Genomic DNA, 21,540 nt, shown 5'->3' with positions numbered 1-21,540 from the left:
CAAGGAAGATATGAATATTCAATTTGAATTATCTTGAATCATCTCCAGTTCTTGATAATTTCTATTTGAAAAGGTAATTACAATGACCATGTGTAACATGTCCGAAATGTCAGAAACAACAGAAAAACAATTTTGGGTAATGTTTTGGATTCTGGATAATGTTGCATTTTCACAGCCTTGACGTTGTGAAGATGACAACGTTGCTGACATGTAAATGATTACAATATTTTTTAGGAAACAAAAATCACATGTTAATTAGATTAAAAACCTACAAAACTAACACAAGAGCTAAAAATTAAAACAAAAACTTCCGTACATAATGATTCTGATTTTCAAGAATAATAATACTGTTGTTTATGCTACTGATAAATCAGGTGAGAACAGAAACAGAAATACTGTACAGCAAACGTTAGATGTACACCGGGTTTACAATACTTTATAAGCTTTTCAAATTCAAACCGTGCAAAAAGAAATCACCTTATTGACATTATTTATTTTAAGTACTTAACCACTGAAAGCTGCATGGCTATTTTGATGTGTCAGTATGTATATTGTGTAGTAAAGACTCACTCACTCTCTCTCTCTCTCTCTCGCTCTCTCTCTCTGGATGGAAATTTAATTAGATAATAAGACAAAAGAGAAAACGACAGACGAGGAGATAAGATGACCAAAGACGAACGTACGGTAGCTGAAACTGTGACAGAATTTTTCTTTTGCTCTTGAATCATATCAAAATAATCAAGGAAAGATTGTTTTTTAAAACTACCATAACATATATTTTCTTTTTAAAAGAAGCTGCTTTGGTAATGACAAAAATTATTTTGTGGTTTTCTTATTTTCTATCGTTAGTTTTATTATTTTCTTGAATTTTAAAAAAATATTTTAATTACATGTATGTATAAACAATACTTATGAATATGTTATATAATAATGGATATATTGTGACATACAGGTAGACTCGTTCATTATTACAGTCGGTGACAGGTGCAAATACCAGACAACTTACTACGGTACGTGTGGTACGTAATGGGTTTCAATTGCTTATACCAAATCAAATATATGGGTTAAAAAATACATCTCTATAAATACATGTACAACGAAAACGATTGATACTGAGTTTCCAAAATACATATAATTGTCATTAAGTAACACCGTCGGTAATTAAGTGTTACCTGACCATACTCAACTGAAATGATGCCAAGAAATATTGATGTAGGTACTAACACAGGTCAAGTCAAAAATCAAATGAAAATAGGAACCACAGGGCTAGAATGATTCAGGTTAATTGTCAAAATATAAGGCTATTGCTATGTTCATTAGTCATTTCCTCATTGTATTTGAAGTTGATCTTGTTCCACCCCCACGTAATTTGGAGATGCGATGTAGTTCAAACCTGCAGGTTGACGTTGGTTGGTCGTATCGAAGTCATGAGTCGGATCAATGTAGGTCTCGTCTTTCCCTTCCCGCCTTATTTTGCGAAGAATAAAAATTAAGACCATGATGAAAATGATAACTGCTGCTACAACGCCACAAGATATACCAACATATAGTAAACCATCTGACTGTTGTTCCGCGGAGTGACACTCGCTTCCACAACATTTGGCACTGCATTCTGTAAAAATAAATGTTGACAATTAAAGAAGGTTATCCAAAATAATTCAGACATAGTAAGATTTAATGGCACGTGATGTCCAGACATTTGACTTCTCAAATATTTCTATGGTGCAACACACGGTTGGATAAGTTCATACCATCCTTTAGACATTGTTGAGAGGGACAAATTTCTTTCAGGTCACAGAAGCCTTTGACCAGGTTTCCGTTTTTGTCACTCGTACACCATGAGCAGCCTGACGTACGGAAACACTCGCTGAAATTAATTCAATCGTTAAAAAAAGAGTTCACAAAATTGCTATCTTAAATTGTCACTTACAGATAGCAGTTGAAGTGGCATGATGGACTTGATTTCGAAATTGAAGGATTAAAAATGACAGAATATCTTTATTACAAAGAAAAAGTAAAGTACAAGAAAAACTGCATTCCATTGTCCCTAATCTTATAATTCCTACATGGCAATTGAATGGAATATACTTGCCTTTCTGTTTTACGACATCCGCAGTCTGTTGGAAAACACGTGGGTAGACCTTTGACCATGTCTGCTTCCGGTGTAATGATTGACCTCAAGGTCGGGAGCTGAGGATAGCAGGGGACGAAACCTTTCCTTTAATGGACAAAAAGACTATTTTTTCCGAAAAGACTTTTGAAATAATGAGATAGAAGTCAGTTGTTAGCTGCGATTTCTACAGTCAGTAGTTTGCTCCAACACAAATTTGACTTCAATTTTTGTTCAGAAACCTTTGCATATAAATCGAAGTGGGAATGAGTATTTGGACCTTGCATATATTCAATGTAACTATCTATTTTAAATCACTAAAAATATACATATTTTCCGACTCTACAGTGTTGCACGTTCATTTTGTAAAATTATATCATTATTTATTCTTTACTATGGCAAAAATGATACTATTAATCTTTATACATTTGAATTGTGTATAATTTTGAGTCTTTTGAGCTAATTTTTACACATGAAAATCACTATCTTTGGACATATTTAAGCTGACATGAACTCGCAAAAGGCGTTTGGTCGCCATATTAGTTTTGATCGCTCCTCTACTGCCACTGGGGTATATATATCGGTCGAGAAAGTTACGGTCGGTTGCTTTCCGGTCGAGGCATTCAGGTTACACGGACTTCTAAATGCATGAACTACATATTGTAGTAAAATCTTTGTAGTAAAGAATAAAGGAAACAGCAATCAATAAAATACAAAATATATTTATTCTTTGAAAGAATTTCCAAGGTATCTGTACTATTTTGCACAAATAGTGCTGCCTTACTTCACATGCACATCGAACACGTGTGTCGTTCATACAGAGTGCATAACGTCTGCATCTTTTTGAAAACCCCGGCGGCACTACATCCAACACAGTAGATGAAAGATAGAAAATCCAAGAAAGTAACAACGTAACATCGTTTCCATCGGTTTCCTCAAAAAAAAAATCTATGCGATCATTGACAATGCTCGATCTGCCACAGTGTGCGATTGCGCATGTGCAATGTTATCAGGAAAACGGTCTACAATTATCGGGGATTTTTGAAGTATATGTGTCTGGATTTCAGTTTGTCTTGTTTCGTCGTTCATTGGACATTCCTTGCCAGTGCAGTGGTTGTCATATTATTTTTGTTCAAAACGCTTTTCCACACGTCTTTTCGTCCAAGGTAACGTGTTCGGGTGAATGAAATACCTGAATGCGGTGAAGCATGAATAGTGCTTTCAGCCTTATATATTAGGGGGGGGGGGGGTGTAGCAATGAGCAGAACAATAGAAATCGACAACTAATATGGCGGTAGTCGGAGATAAAAGGGAAATAATGCGTATTATTTTATGAATTTATGTCAGCTTTAAGCCTCAATCCTGTATATAGTCTTTTTAAAATCCATATTATACTTTTTTAAAAGAATCATAAAGTTCATAAATGGAAAATTAAATACACAAATCTAGACTAAATTAATAAATAAGAGATAGGAGGGTTTCGTTGTAATTATTTGCATATTTCTATAGCAGTAGTAAAATAGTTCGATCAGTTTTCTTACATGTTTTTGTATTCATTCTTGCATTCGTCGAAGGGCAAATCTTTGTAACAGAGGCAAGTACACTGTCCAGCGCCACATTGTATTGAGCTTGGTGACGTATAAGGCTGTGAATAAAACCAGAAATTATCGTTTCCGAGCAGGTTACAGCCCTCTTAATTCACACAGAGAGAGAGAGAGAGAGAGAGAGAGAGAGAGAGAGAGATTATAACCCTGACGACTTTACTCAGTCTTGAGACACGTGGGATGACATACCCCTGACGTACAGCAGGCTTCGTAATCAAGAAGCCGCCTCTTTTTGAGTATAAGGAACACGTTTGACTTAGGTACTGGCCGCAGTTCGTAACCTTCCACCGTGTCCACTATTCCATTCATGTGAGCTTCCGGCAGTTTCACCTGTCACAGTATACATGTAATTTATTTTAGATAGCTATTATTTTGTTAGATCATTCATATCGTCGGTTTGTTATAATGTTAGGTGTAACGGTGTAAAGTACCACTCGGGCGTATTCGACTCATGTTTATGCAATAGTGTAAATATATTACTCCGGGGTTTTTCAAATTTTTGGCTTTAATTTATCTACCGATAGTCTTCACCAGAGGTCTATACATATGATTATGTTTTGTGTATTTTACCCTGTAAGTGAACTGTTCCTTTTTGTTTCCAGTGTCTCTACACGGTTGTCTGTACATTATGTTTTCTTTAATTAGCGAACGGGAAATCCTTCCCTCCTGTAGAAATAAAAAAAAATAAGTATAGATGCTGTTGATTAATCCGGTCAGCCCAACATTTTTATTTTCGTGAACTGACAATCTTTAGTACTGATACATTGATTGAAAATGGCGATAGCAGTATTATCATACCACAACCATTAAATGTGTACATACTACGTATGTTATATGAACCGGCGCCTTAATCGAAGTCGTTTCTATATACAAAGGGTGCATTACAAGGAAGCCACTGTTGTCGAGCACGATACAGCTAAAACAAGAAGCAGCTACAACGTATCATACTGAAACAAAACTACAACATCAATGGTCGTCCTAAAATGTTTAATATAACCATATAATTTACAATCTGCATTATTACATTTCTGACACTAGTACGCTTATTAATTGGTAATGAATTAATAGTTAAATCAAAACGTCAATTGTTTTTACTGACGCAAAAATGGCCGTATACTAACTTGTAGTTCGTTCTGTTGGTACATATCGGATATCGATTTTCGAGCATCTGCTTGAAGTAATATATTGAAATCCCTGTACCTATTGTAGCTTCAATATTTCTCCCGGAATTCGATCCTCTGCAATTAATAGATACACGTTTAAAAGTCCTCTTCCATAAAGACTAGACTTTGATAGGATATACTTTGTTAAAAAAAACTTCAAGATAATCAACAAAAGTGATAAAAAGTTATAAAAACTTGATGTTCACCCCTTTAAGATCGTCCTTGTAAGAGATATAACCTTTCCCGATCCCCAAAGTTCCTCATACGGAGCAGTCACAACATTCAGTGTCTTCTGGGCGATAGCTTGATGATACCTTTAAAACAGGGTTTGTCAATGAATTATTACTACACATACATTTTATAACCCAACTGATGAATGAGTTTAACTTGGAGGGTCATTTGTTATTCATTATTTATTTTAAGGATATTTAAAGGTACTTTTTCGTGCATATACTTGCACAATATTTGAGACTGTTTGAATATTGTTACAATCGTAAATGCTTGGGTTAAAGTGATTCACAAAATCGACAAAAAATTAGCAATAACATATCAAAAACATTCAATTTAGTCAATATAGCTTTATGTTTACAGCACTTATTTTGCATAAAAAGCATAGCAATGTTGAAACAGGAGTTATATCTACACAAAAACAAACATATGATATGACAGAGCGTTCTACACTTCCATCTTAAAATGAGTTTTTAACATCAATATCTAAGATGATAATAAAATTCAAAATGATACCAAACTTAACTTACAAACATACGATGCAATAGATATTGTTATTCCAATATTTGTAAGTTACAGTTACATTTAATATGTACAACAATGTGTTATTAGAAACTATTCACCAATTTAACATCAAAACATCTGGCTAGATGAACTTCACAATAAAATATGTATACAATCAATCAGAAGTCGTTAAAGGTATATTTTGGTAGTTGAAATCTACTTGGTTTATAATTACCCACCATGGCCTGAGTTTGTGGTCGTAGTCGTCTTTTACTCGAATCCCTGGGTACGATCTGATCACACCGTCCTCGGTCATAACGTAACGCCACACCAAGTAAGGTGCCTCTTCGCTTGACGTCGTCGTCCAGAACTTTTCCAACGGGTAAGTTATTCGTATGGATTTGACGGCAGATGCCTGATATTTTACAATGACAACTTCTTAATCTAAAGTACTTCTTATTCATTATTGCAGTTGGAGCCCAAACTATGTATCGTAAAAAATAACACTCTAAAAAAATTACACTTTAAAGTACTAGTACTTTAACTTTCTCCAAACTATTGGAAATTAGTTTTCGAGTCCGACATATAATTAGTAATAAGCCTATTGTAACCAAAAATTGATTTATTGCTAAACTACAAGAGTTTCTCGATATTTGTTTTTGTTTAATCATCTTTATTTGCCATGTGATATTCATGTTGGTTTAACATATCATACAGTATTCTCTTACTTTTAGGCCTGGGTTGGTGAAAATAGCTCCAGACAAGTAGTCCTTATACTGCTTGACTCTGACTTCTGTTTCCTTGACTCCAGTGTATGAATACGCCTCAATGAAAGCGTCTGGTGTTAGCTTTACTGTAGTTTTGCCTGTTGCATAAAATGACAAACACAGGACCCGGTTTAAGAGTTTAAGGTAAGATATTGATAAGAACTGTGAATGATTATCCACAAACCTTGATTAGCATATCGACTAAAGTGTCGACAGAATGGACCTGGCCACTTGTTCAAATCCCATCGATGGTAAAGAAAGTCGTCATTAGATGGTTGGGTTGGAACGTCTATATTCCTCACCACGTTGTTTTCTTCCATCACAATACACAATGAAAAATTGCTTCCTGGCGCAACAATCTGTCATTAAACGGTATTTCCTTTATATCTCTGGAGGTACCTTATTGAACGTAATGCAATCATTTCACTTATACACATAAGAAGAGGGAAAATGAGAGAGAGAGAGAGAGAGAGAGAGAGAGAGAGAGAGAGAGAGAGAGAGAGAGTAAGAGAGAGAGAGAGAGAGAGAGGCCAAAAATGTACGTTACCGGGGTCCAATAGAAAATAGCCTTTATATTGCGTTGGGAATCGCCGTCATAATATTTCTCCCCTCTAGCATATATTATTGTTGTTTCTAAAGTTGTCAGGTTCTCTAGACCCCTGTTAAAAGTATACAGCACTTATTTGAATGCTTCGGAAAACCATATTCAGCTTCTCAACGAAACACAAGCGATGTTAAGAAAAAGTTGTTGATGCAAATACTTCAAATGATCAGTGAAAATTCTTCAAACACAATAATAAGCAGAAAATCTGCAATTTTTTACCTCATCGAAAGAAAATATTTGATGAAGTTAAGTCAAGTATGTAGCATATCGGTTAACAACAATAGGTGAAAGACACAAAACACTATTACGTATTTAATACAAAGATATAACCATTTCCATTACTATTTATACAAGTGCGTAAATATATACTTGCTTTTTCATTGAGTCGATGACCTCTGACACATCACCGGAAGTCTCAAAATTGTAGATGTTGTTGATGTCCTGTTCCTTTGCTTCGACGTCGCGAGGATCAGGAAGAAGTGGATGAACCAGCGTCCGTTCCTCGCCATCCATAATAAATCCATAGGAAAATTCCTCTTGTTGGAGATACAAAATCTCTGCCACTAATTCACTGATCAAAATGTCTGCGCACACAACACCAGAAAAAGCTCCATTTAACGCAATAGGCAGACAACCCGTGATGATTGATTCTATGCAATGAAACAACAAACCCACAAGATTTATTTTACTCAACACATCAACAATCAAAAGGACATGTAATGTATACAGAGAACAATGCCCCGCTTTTTGTTGTCCTAGCCTTTTGCTCTGGTGCCAGCTGTGTTTCATCAAATATCTCAAATCGTCTCTATTAACACGACTAACCTTTGGCGAATTTAAGACAAGGCACAATGGTTTAGAAGTGTGGAATGCCGAAAAGAAAAACGGGGCGAAAATAACCCTGTGTACACTACTGGATATCATTATGCGAGTATGCTCTGATCTTTTAGCTTGTATTTGTAATTAAATCTTACCATTGGAGAAGAAGTCTTTGTAAAGTTGTGTGTAGGTGGGGGATAGTGATATTGGTACGCTAAAATAATCGTAGTAGGTCCCCATGGCCTCACGAAGGGAGATGTCCTCATTGTTTGGGAAGAATGTTGTTTTTCCTCTCTAAAATGACCAGACATAATTGTTTTTAACATTAATTCTACTAACACGTTTTTCTCTTCTTTTTTACCTTCATTTCATGATGCATTTTGTACAGATTAGCTGATTCAACTTACACTTAATAATCTGCATCAATTTAGTTTTTGCAATCATTTTTTTTCGTTCAATCATTATTTACCACACAATTCTGTAACATTTCTTTGGTTTTATAATAAATACAACATTTTTAGATATCTTACTAATTGAGCTTACACATTTTACTTACTTTTACATAACCATATGAGTTATTGTTCAATGTCTGCTCTGCCATATTCCTTAATAGTTCTTTATCATCACTGCTTAGACCTTCACAAAGCATGAAAGGGTACACAAAAGAGAAACTTGAGCAAAGCAAAAATTTCTTTATCATTTTTTTCTTATTATTCAATTTATATATCAAAGATATATTTATAATCTCATTAAAAACACTATTTCATTTTTTTCCAAGCAATACTCATCCACTCTTATTTACTTAAAAGTGTTCAATTTCGCTTTTGACTATACTGGGTATAATAACTGCCATAAAATAACTAGTTGTTATTATGTCTAAGATAATACCTTATATGTGACGTGTTTTTCTTCTTGTTTTAATCACATATGGTATTTGTTTACATTTGTTTACATTTGTTAGCATCAACTTAGGTCTCCCATTTGGGCATATAATGATTAGGTAATTACATGTAACTGGGGTTATCACTGGGTCAAGATTCTATATTTAATACGATCGGGGTTAGATAATATTTAAACCAATCAGAGTGGCTCCTCAATACCCTTTAACCATACTAGATCTTTTTACTAGAGGAGTACGACAGGCTTTATTTTTAGAAGATATTTTGTGAAAAGTATCTTGTTATTGCGTGTATCCTGTTATGCATGTATTATCCACCCTTTTTAATGTTTGGCATATATCATTGCCTTGATTTTTTATATGTTTTACTATTGGGGGTCAGCATATTGCATAATGTACTGTCAAAGACTTTACACAGTAGTCAGTTGTTTTCTAGTCTATGCTGACCCCCTTGATGGTGTATATATTTATTCTTCGTCATTTATTTCAATAAATGACAAGTGTTTATTTCTATAGCTGTTTTTGTTTTCTCTATACTTAACATCAAAATCTAAGTGCAGTTGTCTTAATTATTAATAAATAAGTTTATTTTTGCTTTTCACATAGTTTTAATTCTTGTCAAACAAAATTATCAAAAATATTTACCACGTGCAGTTTAAATTATTTATTTATTTAAAGCAACTGTTCTTTTGATGATTTTTTTTTTCATTTATTGTCAGCTTTTATCCTGAATACTTGTACCTATAGATTGTCTACCATAATACACCTGTCTGTACCTATTTTATATACGGTACACTGTAATTCACCTGTCTGTTCCTATAGATTTTCAACCGTAATACACCTACTTGTTCCTATAATTGTCCACCGTAAACACGTGTCTGTACCTTAATTATAGATGGTACACCGTAATACACCTGCCTGTACCTATTTTATAGACGCTACACCGTACTATACCTACATGTTCCTATAGATTGTCTATCGTAATACACCTGATTGTACCTATTGTACCTATTTTATAAACGGTACACGTTATACACCTGTCTGTACCTATTTTAGAGACACTACACCGTAATACACCTACCTGTTCCTATGCCAAACGTGTTGATCACAACTCTGTTTTGAAGCGCCTCGTTTTCCTCTCGGATAACTTCCAAAGGATTACCTTTTTCATTTTGATGTTCTCCGGCACTAACAAACAAAAGGATGTTGTCTACGAAAAATAAAACGTCATTTGAGCCAAAAACAGTTACATACATAAACCAATATACATCATTATAAATTGATCATGATATCTGTTTTTAAGAATGCACTTTCCTTTGTAATATTTGTCAATTTTCTTTACATCGTTCGTGTAGAAGAAATAAAATGTCATTCAAAGCAGAACTATTGGAGTAGGTTAATTGTTTTCCAATTCGAAAAACTGTGTGTGTTTAATTTTCGCAAATACTTTACTAATCAATGTCGTTACGTTCCTTTGTTTAACGAGGCCGAGTACAGATCGAGTACGCATGCTTTCGCACAGCTTTTCATTTGTATTGTGACGTCATCTTTTTGCTTGGTTGACGCCATGCCGTGATAGTTTCAACTGCAGATATTCAGCAAAATTCGTTGGAAATAGCTCGTTTGATTCGTAAAAATTGTATTATATTGTAGAATAAACTTAAATATCTCGAAGTATAAAGTATATTTGGGCTCGGGTCGAAAACGCGAAGAGGGTTCAGCCAGCCTAGCCCTCTGTCATGTTTTCTTAACCCTTCTAAAAATAGTTTGATTCATATATTCTAAGACAGTAACCATGTATTTTACATTTATGACCCCTTAATATGTGATGTTATATATTTAATTATTACTTATATATGTCTGAATATTTTAATAATACTATAAAGATCCCCATTTCTACCTTTGTCAAATAAAAAATAGCCAATATCTGCCCTGCCAAATCTCGCAAATAGGGCATACAAAAAGCAACTTTGACAAGACCCCTGGAACAAACCAGGAGGTCAAAGGGTTATTTTGACTTTTTGGTGCCTTTTAGCAATAACTTTATTATGTAGAACAGAAAAAGAAATCCTAAGGGCAGAAGTTTTAAAAAATGTAAAAAATATGCAAAATTGATACATTTCAAGCAAAATCACATAGGGTCCTATGTTAAAAATTAACATACTTTGAAATGACCCCTTAAACAAACGGTGTGGTAAATGTCTTATTTCTTTTATCTTGAAATAATAATTTTACCAGTAGAAATTCACGTAAAAAATTTAGGGCAGAACAAATTGGACCCGGTCTCGTTATGTCCTTAATTGAATAATCGCCATCCCATAGTTAAATTATATTTTTAAACGTCTTTTAAAGCACTAACCTCGGTTATTCTCTTCTGCACTCATATTTGCCTTGAAAAACATAAATGCTTTACGGAGGGCAGCGGTAAAATCTGTTCCACCCTCCCCTACTTGGGAGGTCAGAAAATCTCGGAAACTTTTTGTGGTGGCACTGGTCACTGGAACAAGTTGGTTCTCGTAGCATTCTTCCAATGCTTTTGCATCGTCGTTGAAAACAATCAATCCAAACTGTCAAACAGTAATGCATGCAGTAATGATATGCAAAAGGCTATTTACAACCGTAACCATTTTCTTATTAAATCTGTTACTTTTTATTTTCATTTCACAATTTTGTTTTAAAATTCACTTTATATAAGTTTAAGAAATTGTTCTTTAAGATACTGAAATTTCTAGCGTTCGTAGTAATGAAACATCAATATATTATTAAGTCTTTGGTTCTTATAAAAAGAGTGCTTAACACAAAATACACCTACTCTATCTTCTACCCCCAAAGTTTCCATCACTGTTATCACAGCATGCTTGGCTTCAAACAGTTTATCTCCCCTCATGGCGGATGACGTTTCTAATACTACAACTACGTCCCTTGGGATAGTTGTTGTGGTGGACACATAGAAGGGTCTAAAAAAATAAACATATGCCTTTGATACCACACACACTTTTTTATGATTAAAAAAAAGAAAGCCAACGGAAAAGGAAACATCTTAAATAGCTCTATGAATCTAATTAGTTACCGACATATTCCTCAGAAAAACAAAATATTGAGAATAATTGACGGTAAGGATGATCATTTTGATCGTTCTATCCACACCTGGACCGGTGATCTTAAATGATGGTTTTTTTTATTGTAATACGTACCTAATGTTTGTTATTTCGTAATTTGAGTTGTTGGGTTTTTTTGAGATGCGTATTTTACGGTTCTCTTGATAAAAGTTCAAAACTAAAACCCACATCAACATGATAGCTTCTCAGTTTTTAATAGTAAAACTTTATAAATTTTGATAATACCTGAATCGTGGGTCATAGGTATTGCAGTCTGTCAGTTTTGTGGCCGGGTAATTAATGTAAAGACCAGATTTCAGTCCAATGTACTGGAATTGTAGATGCTTTACATCTAAGTTGGTCTTCATGACATCCAACAGATTAGAGGACGGATATTTCAGGTTATCTCTATCAGTATAGGAAGGCCTGCTGTAGCAAAATGTGTCTTCGGACACCTAAAACAACGTAGTCATCAGTGAGAAATGAAACGCATTCAAATTCAAACATCCTTATTAATATTAAAGATAAAGGTGATATTATTACATGATGTAATCTGCTTTAGTTATAGCAATATTTGACACATATGTTTCACATACGTTTCACATGTTTTACATACGTTGAAATCAAACATACGTATAACGTGCTAAATATTAGTACTATGCGTCTTTTTTCAACAAATGTTAAACACGAGTTAAAAAACCATATATTAAACATGTGTTTTAACACATATATACACACACACCTGTAACATTTTCTACTTTTATGTATGTTATGCATCCGTCATTCAGGTGTGGTTTTCACAATTTGTGTTACATGCGTTTCATTGGTTACATTGGTATTAGTGTCACCCCGTTGTTAGCAGAATTTTTATATATTAATATGAAGCAGATTTTATTCAAACACTAGTACGTGAACAAATTAAAACACTCGCTGTTGCCTATTACTCAGGTATATCGACGACGTATTATCAATCAACAATTGTAACTTATACATTAACGTTTACACTATATATATCCCAGTGAACTTGAAATAAAAGTACCACAAAGTCTGTGTCATCTTCGGCATTTTTGGATATGTTACTGGAAAAGGACATTGATGTTAACCTGACAACAAAACTTTATGATAGCGGTGATGACTTCATTTTTTCTATAATCAACTTTCCTTGTTTATGTAGCAATATACATGTACCTTCATCACTTGCAGTTAATTCGATACGCAAGGGCATACTCTACGTATGAACAGATTTTAAGGCGAGGCAAGCTACTTACAATAAAGTTACTAAAACAGGACTATCAACAGTCTTGATTGAAGTAATTTTTTGTAAGTTCTACGATCGATCAACAACTTTGTCATCAAATACAATATTCTACTGGGTCGAATGCTGACAGACGTTTTTCATGCTTATTGTTAGACCATAATTAATCATTTAATTGTTTACAGATTTTTCCGTTTCCCGAGTTCGACAAAGAGCACACGGCATATGTCACCGGTCAGCAGAGGATGCTTACTCCTCCATGGCACCTGATCCTACCTCTAAATATTTGAGAGGTCCGTGTTTGCCCTGCTCCTGTTTGTATTGTTTCTTTGGACTTTGATTTTGAACACTGTTCGTTATCACCACATGTCTTGCGTTATATATTGAACACAGGTGATGTATGCAGAAAAGCCTATCTGTCCATTGTCTTAAACTTTACACGTGGCAATGAATAAATAAATAAAAAGCTTCTTTTATCAACACAGAAGCCACGTGTCTTATTAAAATCAATTTAATAACAAATCTGGATTAATGCCGAAATAGACTTTAGTTTTTTTGTTGACAAATAAATGTCACATTTTTTTTGTCACGGAGGCAGATGTTCGAACTGCAGGATGAATTTAGCAAAGGTAAGAATTGTTAAGCAATTGCTTTTATTTACTTGCATTTGAAAATTATAGATCCCACAGTTACCGATTGCAAAAGAGTCAACCTACAACACATGGCTCGGAACTGTAATTGCATTCTCTGGTAAATTCCGGGTAGAATCAATGTCGATATTTCCAATAGAGCTGCAACTTACAATGTAGCAGATATCTGATTAGTTAGTCCAGAAAAGCCAATAGTTATGAAAAACCTTTAAAAATATTTTTCTATCATAGAAAGGACGCATTTAAGTGAAAATTAGGGGAAAACTAGAGCAATGCTTATTGTAAAAAAAACAAGTAGGTCTGCGATTACTAAGTCACTTTTTTATTTTATTTTTTTAAATATGGTTATTTCATAGGCATGCATTGGCTGCTAGACATAGCTCAAAGGAGATCAAATAACTAACACAGTCAGTGACAGATGCCTATCTACATTGATCGAATGTAAAATTCATCAAGGAATTTTAATTTGAACCCTTTTTAACTGTTGCGCATCTCTTTCGTAACTCAAAGTATTACATGCAGTCAGTGAAAAAAAAGTTCAAAATATTTATACTTGTATAGTTATATATGCATATATAATGTCATCTTTTTAATTAGTTGATGTTTTTATAATACATATCTACTGAAAATGAAAATGCAATTTGTTTTGACGTACCCAGCTATCAAGTGTATTATATTTGTAGCAAATGTTTATAAGATTCGTTGGATGTACACTTAAAGGGGCATGGTCACGATTTTGATCAAATTCTGTTTTTATGTTTTTATTATTTACAATGCTTTAGAAATGCATTTCGAATGATCAAATAAAATTTGAGAGTCATTCGTAGAGTTATAAGCAAGATACAGGGCTCACAATTCTTTGTCATGTAAACAAGGCTCGTGCCCTGTTTTTGTTTACATACATGTAGGTTCAATATACCAGTAAAAAATCTTTTTCCAGCTTATTTGTCTATCTTTTTATTTATTTTAAGCATTGATAAACAGTTTCTAACGTTTAACACATCCGTTTTAGGTTTAAAACTGAAATTTTTACTTCAACGTTCAAAATGTAAACAAACGCTTTGTTTACATAGCGAAGAATTTCATGCTCTGTAACTCGCTTATAACTCAACAAATGACACTCAAATTTCGGTTGCCTATTAAAAATGCCTTTATGAAGCATCGTAGATATTTAATCGGAAAAATAATTTTTGACCAAAATCGTGACCATGTCCCTTTAAGATAGACAATGTAATGAATGATCAAGATTCCAGATATTTGTCTTAATTTCAAATACAACTGCATTGTGGTTGCTAATTTAGTAACCGGATAAGGTTATTCGATTTCGATGAAGATCAATATCAAGAATCTATACTTCTATATTAAAATAATAGACTCGAATTTTTTTAGCTTTAATACCGATTAATCGGAAGAGTACGGTCTTTTGTTTTAGATATTCTAAACATCATTGGTACTTGAAAATTACCAATTTGTTTTTATTTTTTTCAAGCAAGCTTCGCTAAATTTTAAATTTCGAAAATTCCTCAAAAAATTCCGGAAATCATCTTAATTGTTTGGATTTTACAATCTTGCGCATGCGCATTACATTCACACTAAATCACGGGAGGCTCTTTATTTTATGTTTCCACAATATCACATTTGCATTGATAAACTCAGAGACGATAAAACAAATGCGTGTAAATTTTCATTGAAATTTTTTCTCAGTTCATCAAAGAAAATACGGGATATAACTCTAACACAGTGCATTTACTATAAAAAAAAATCCCGACAGTTTCGAATGACAACATGTTGTGTAAAAACGTTATTGAAGAAATGTTGAATTCTGCAATTATAGAACTGAACTTTTCGAAGAAAGGTATTAACAGCTTCAAAATGGTTTGTTATAAACAATTTAACTGTTATTTTCAATGCAACCCAAAATCGTTTTGGAGCGATTCTGCAATTTTCTGCTACATTACGGGTATATGGGAGGCATTTTAACCGTTGTGAAGGCCTTTCCCCAGACACAGTTACATTATTCCAACTCAGCAGAGTGAAGTGAAATTAATAGCATTATTGTAGTCTTAAAGCTTGGTTATGCAAATGTCAACAATATATACGGTGTGCCGATGTATCTATTTCGTAAATGCCCGATAATTATATAAATAGTGCCTGTTTGGGAGGGTAACAGTTGAAATTGACACCCATCGAAAACCATTGTTTTCGAGGGGTGTTTTATGGTGGATGTACATGTATTTATGTATTTATTAACATTTTAGAAAGAAGTTCAAACAAGCCTTGTCATGGCAAAACATTGAAGAGTAAAAAATGGCGTTGCATTGAAATCAGAATGTATAATCTAATGGTAAAAGTTCATTCAGTCAAAATAATAGTTCTGTTCTCTCTCTCTCTCTCTCTCTCTCTCTCTCTCTCTCTCTCTCTCTCAGAGCTAACAAATGAAGATATTAACATTATAAGAAGATTAAATACTGTTAGACGTTTCTACATTTTGTATCTACAACAAATCCATAATAGATTCTGTTATTGTTGAGACATATTGTTGAATCTAGAAGCAACTGAAGCATTTGTCAATTTTCTGCTTATCATACAACAAAATTTGTTTTTTTTTCAGAAACTAAAAACGCACAGACAAATTACAACACTATTGATAAAAATGTAATCATTTGAAGAAATTATATTCATTTTCAACATGGAAAGTGTCTTTTCTTCTTTGACCTCAATTTTAGATTACAAAGTGTCTGGAAATGTAAAATGAATTGAACGTTTCCCCAACAACAAGATGAAGTGTATCAAGAATGAACTGAAAAAATGAAAAATTTTAAGTCATTTAATATTATATCATTTACATGTGACATGTACAGTTGTATGTAAAACATACGTTGGATTCACATGAGTTTAACATATGATGTGCATCACGTATGTTTTACACACTTTTAACTTGTGTTCGTTAACATACATGACCATTAAACATGTGTGGTACTTAAATCATGTAAAACGCACTTGATGCCACATCTATATTACTATATTAAAAATATATGGATTTTTCGGATTTTACAATCTTGCGCATGCGCATTACATTCACACTTTACACAGGAGACTCTTTAGTTTTTGTTTCCACAATATGACTTTTGCATGGATAAACTCGGAAACGATATTACAAATACGTGTAAATTTTCATTGAAAATTTGTCATATATATATTCTGTTCATCAAAGGAAATACGGGAGATAACTCTAACTCAGTGCATTTAATAGGCAAAATGCCGATAGTTCCGAATGTCAACTTGAAGCGAGTGAAAAACGTTGCTGGTGAAAGTGTTGAATTTTTCATGAATATGAGTTAATTTTTTTTAGATGAAAGGTGTTAATTACAGCCTGTGGTATAGACCTGTCACGAGACACAATTAGATTATTCTAAGTAATAAGAGTGTAGTGAAATTAATAGCATTATTGTAAGCTTAAAGCTTTATTGTGTAAATGGCAGCAATTCCGTGTGTCGATGTATCTATTTCGTAAATGTCCGATATCATATACAATGTTAACCCGTGCACGCACGGGTCAAAGTCTAGTATGTATCAAAAGACTGCGAACGATAGCATTGTCTAACCGCCTAACTAAAATTCATTTTTTGAAAGTTTTCTAATCAAATTTATTTTTTTATTATAATGTAAACATTTATGTTTATTTTCGTTAAATATAAATGATTTGGTCGAACAAAGAGAGATAACTTTGTATTTTGGGTTAAAATAGCTCATTTCATAATAGAGAATAACGGAAAACGGAAATGTTTTTTAAAACATCTCCCCCCCCCCCCCCCCCCCGTGAAACAAAAATTCCTTTTGAGGGGATTTAATTATTGTTATTTAGCATATTTTTACCAAAGGGTTTGATGTTTCACGGGGGAAAACATATGTCTACAGACCGAAATACATTCCAAAAAAAGAATTTTGCTTTGTAAATTTTCGAAAAATAATTAACAGATATGAATTAAAATGAAATTTTACTTTAATATACATCGTAAATATGTTATAATTAAGTTCTACGCACATATTGGCCGCTAAAAAATATTTTCCTCACTCATAGAGACCGATTTCAATGAAATTTTTTAAGACCCCGCGTTAGCAAAACTTTTGTTTTAAGATAAATAATTTAATTACAAATTTTATTTTGATATAAATTGATTAGGATTTGATTATACTTTTTAGTAGAAAACTTAGTTTTTAAATATCTGACATAAATTCCGAAATATTTGGATGTAAAATGTAGGCGGGAAACGAGCGTTAGCGTTCGCAGTTCTTTATTTTAACATATGTGTTGTATTTGTGACTCATTTTGCTGTGTTGGGTCACATGATCAAAGAGTTTCATTGAATCAGTTGAATGATAACGGAAAGGTCTGGTCTAAATGTGAGGACAAATTACAAGAGAAAGTATTTTTGGTTTTACAATGCATACATTTTCTTATGGAGTGGATTTATGGTAATACGCATTAATGAATGTTTCGTATCGAACGTTTTGAGTATCCTTACTTTTGTTCTGAAGCGGATGTTTTCCTGATATTCTCTGTCCACACAGCAGTCCTGAGGGACATTATCAGATGATAGCTGGTCCTCCTCTACCGCTTCCTTCAGCTTTTTTAAGGCATTGTTTACTTCTATCATTCGTCCACCAATTTTGCCTGCAATCTATAACATTGTAGAAATATGTAACCAAAAAAGACACAACATTCAACTTCAACAAATTATATTGATTTCATTTATGACCTGACTTTTAAATCAAATAAAACTAATACAATCAATCTTTTCAATGCAAAGTTTTATGTTCAAAAGGATCTGGATCTTTTGTGCGTTTGTTCTGACCTCTCGAACTTGTTTTTTGCCATCAGTTCTCGTGTCCTGGTATCGCAGCTTGTTGTACTCATTCTGATGGTGGACAAAGACAAATGTTAGGATAAACAGGTACGTAGAGACATATTGTACAGGTACATTGGTTCATCATCGAAATCATGATTGATGTTTATATATTCATTCTTAAGACAGTGAAAGAGTAGAGAGATGAGCATTTAAACGGACGGGCACGTCTACGAGTAGGTCTCGATGTAAAGATATGGTAAAAGATATAAATAGCAAAGACTGTGTTTCGTTTTAGTAACTGAAAATGTACGCGAATGTGTAGAACAGCTTGTTTCAACACGTTCAGTTTATCATTAAAAATCATTATGGTTTTCGTGAACCAGATGCACCTTTGTTTTTATTTTATGCTTCCCTTTGTTTTTTTGTTTTTTTACAAAGTTTATGTTTTGAGTTTTACTTCCTCCTTATACTTATATTTAACGCGTTGTATAATTTAATTACATTCTTTTATTTTAATTTAATTTTAAAATTATTTAATTCTTTCAAATTTGTTTGCATATCTAATGACAAAGCATGCACAATATATGGAAATTTCTTTTATTTACATTTAAACATTCTTTTATTAACATTTAAATGCTTATTATCTTTAAAGTTATGTAACAAAATAATTAATGTTTTAAGAAATACGTACACATAAGATTTGTGTATTTCTACCGATCAAAACAACTTATGAAGTTTTGTTTTTGTTTTTGCAACTGACATTTGCGATGATCGTAATTTTCGTCATAGTAGATATCAGATATTTCAATTGTCACTGTACCTGAAGAAAAGAATATCCCATGGAATCTGCTACTTTATCTAACTCACTGGCCAGAATGTCCCCGCTGATCTCCTGAGCATTCTGTAGAACCACGTGATTCACCACAAACAAACACACCATTAGAAATTTGGTTCTCATTGTTTTAACTTGTAAGTAATCTAAACTCTTGAAGACAGTTTTCAAACTTCAAAGCTGGAAAAATAGTATTGTTTTGTATATCACACGAATCAATTGTTTTCAAATATATCTAATGATGTATTTTGATGTTCTACAACTCTCAACTGCAAAAATATAAAGAATAAGCTTTGAAAATGTAAGATCTTTTATATCTTCTAAATCTAAAAAGCTCTCGACACCTGATATTTTACTTTTTTGAATGGATATATTTGTACTATTTTTAATTTCAAATATCGATTGCAGAGTTTACACTTAACCAGGAAGTAGGAGGTAGGTAAAACTGGAGCATACTAAGGAACCTTTAATAGGAGACAGGTAAAATTGGGTCTGCAGAGACAGTTAAAGGCTTACAGAGACATCTCAGAAAGGGAATAGGTAAAATGACACAGAGCGAGGATTCTAAAAAAGAGAAATGTGTAAAATGAATGACACAGAGGAATCTTTAAATGGAAACACAAAAACGGACAAACGTATCTAAAATGGTACGGGTAAAATGAGAAATATAAAATACATAGACTAAAACGGGTAGATTAAGGACCTGTTTTCATTATAAAATGACCATGTAGAGAAAGCTCTACAAAAAGGAACAGGTGAAAAAAGATACATAGAGGATTCTTTAATAGGGAGCAGGTAAAAAAGAGGGATGAGATACATAGGAATATCTAACAGGACGCGTTAAAAGAGGCATAAAAAGAATCTCTAAAATGAAACGGGAAGAAGAATGGTTAAGGGAGGGGGACAAACAAGAATTATGAATCATACAGAGGTATCTGTGAAAGAAAACACGTGAAATGGGCAAACAGGGGTAACATTAGACGTACGGACAAATCTGCGAAACGAAACAGGTTAAACGATATTCATGGGAACCCAGCGAGGGAAAAGGTAAAAATAGGCATACAGAGAGAAATCTATGTAAAATAACACGGGTACAGTGTCTTTGAGAGGAACAGGTCAAAGGGCATACAGAGATTCTCTTAAACTAGGAAGTATAAAATGATGCATACGGAGGAATTTATAAAAGAAAACATTTTAAACAGGTTTCCTTAAAAAGTCATCTCTAAATTGAGACAGTTAAATCGAGACATACCATTGAATCTCTTAAAGTGCATGATTAAACGGGCGTATAGAGTAAATGCCAATTTGCCACGTAAAATAAATATCACTAGGGAATTTCTAAAAGAAGTAAGGTAAATTGAGGTGTATTGAGGCTTTTCTAGAAGGAAACAGGTAAAATAGAGGCATGCAAAGCAAATCTGAGATAAAACAGGAAAAAAATAGGCATACTGAGGGATCTCTAAAAGGACCCGGGTAACAAAAGGCGTACAGAGAAATCTCAAAAGGGACAAAAGGTTGAAGAAGCAAACAGATTAATCTTAAAATGATGATAGGTTAAGAGGGTCATACTGAAGAGTCTCAAAATAAACATCTCATTTTGAATTATAATTGATTTAGTTCAATGTATTGAGAATTAATGAAATTCACAAACGCAAAAAATCTTTTATTTTTTACTATATGATGAATAATTGTTTAAAAAAAACTTACTCTCTATCAATCTTTTTTGAGGCCTATATAGTTTTCATTGCGCACGTTTTTTTTTCGTAAAATACAGAGTATATATTTCATTTGAAAAATTGAACAGAATAAAAAAATCATATAAAAATATTTTTAAGGACAATTTTATTTTCTAAACCGATTTTCCGTTGAACGGTAGGTGAGCATAGCTACAGCGCTGCTATCGTGAAAGTTGACAAACGAATATTCTTTGAGCGGGATAATTTACTTACCTGTGCTACGGTAAAATTAAATCGTACGCGGGATGGACACAATAACGTAAACAAACATGTAAGCGATTCGATTTTTGATTTCATTATATTTATGCATAAAAACAGATAAATAGCTTCGATGCACTTATTGAGGAACTGTTTAGTTACATATTTTTATCAAATTATTTTCTTATCACATATAACTGAGCGTAATTATCATTATTCGAGCG

General features: G+C 33.2%; 1 protein-coding gene across 1 annotated transcript; it reads right to left on the bottom strand.

The window, feature by feature from the left end:
• Positions 1 to 706: 706 nt before the first annotated feature.
• Positions 707 to 20,917, bottom strand: LOC128181227 (VWFA and cache domain-containing protein 1-like). Its single transcript, XM_052849542.1, has 23 exons — positions 19,371 to 20,917; positions 18,557 to 18,619; positions 18,227 to 18,382; positions 12,042 to 12,250; positions 11,510 to 11,654; positions 11,057 to 11,264; positions 9,779 to 9,907; positions 8,356 to 8,435; positions 7,955 to 8,093; positions 7,354 to 7,630; positions 6,924 to 7,035; positions 6,561 to 6,735; positions 6,338 to 6,474; positions 5,849 to 6,024; positions 5,084 to 5,191; positions 4,836 to 4,952; positions 4,537 to 4,630; positions 4,285 to 4,380; positions 3,904 to 4,044; positions 3,652 to 3,755; positions 2,093 to 2,218; positions 1,752 to 1,867; positions 707 to 1,612 (listed from the first exon to the last, which is right to left on the bottom strand). The coding sequence occupies exons 1-23, from the start codon at positions 19,506 to 19,508 to the stop codon at positions 1,329 to 1,331; spliced, it is 3,330 nt and encodes a 1,109-aa protein (XP_052705502.1). The 5' UTR covers positions 19,509 to 20,917; the 3' UTR covers positions 707 to 1,328.
• Positions 20,918 to 21,540: the final 623 nt, after the last annotated feature.

The sequence above is a fragment of the Crassostrea angulata genome, chromosome 1, assembly GCF_025612915.1.
Source record: "Crassostrea angulata isolate pt1a10 chromosome 1, ASM2561291v2, whole genome shotgun sequence".
Classification (NCBI taxonomy): Eukaryota; Metazoa; Mollusca; class Bivalvia; order Ostreida; family Ostreidae; genus Magallana; species Magallana angulata.
Note: the sequence above shows the minus strand (reverse complement) of the source record. Positions and strands in the feature narration are given on the sequence as shown.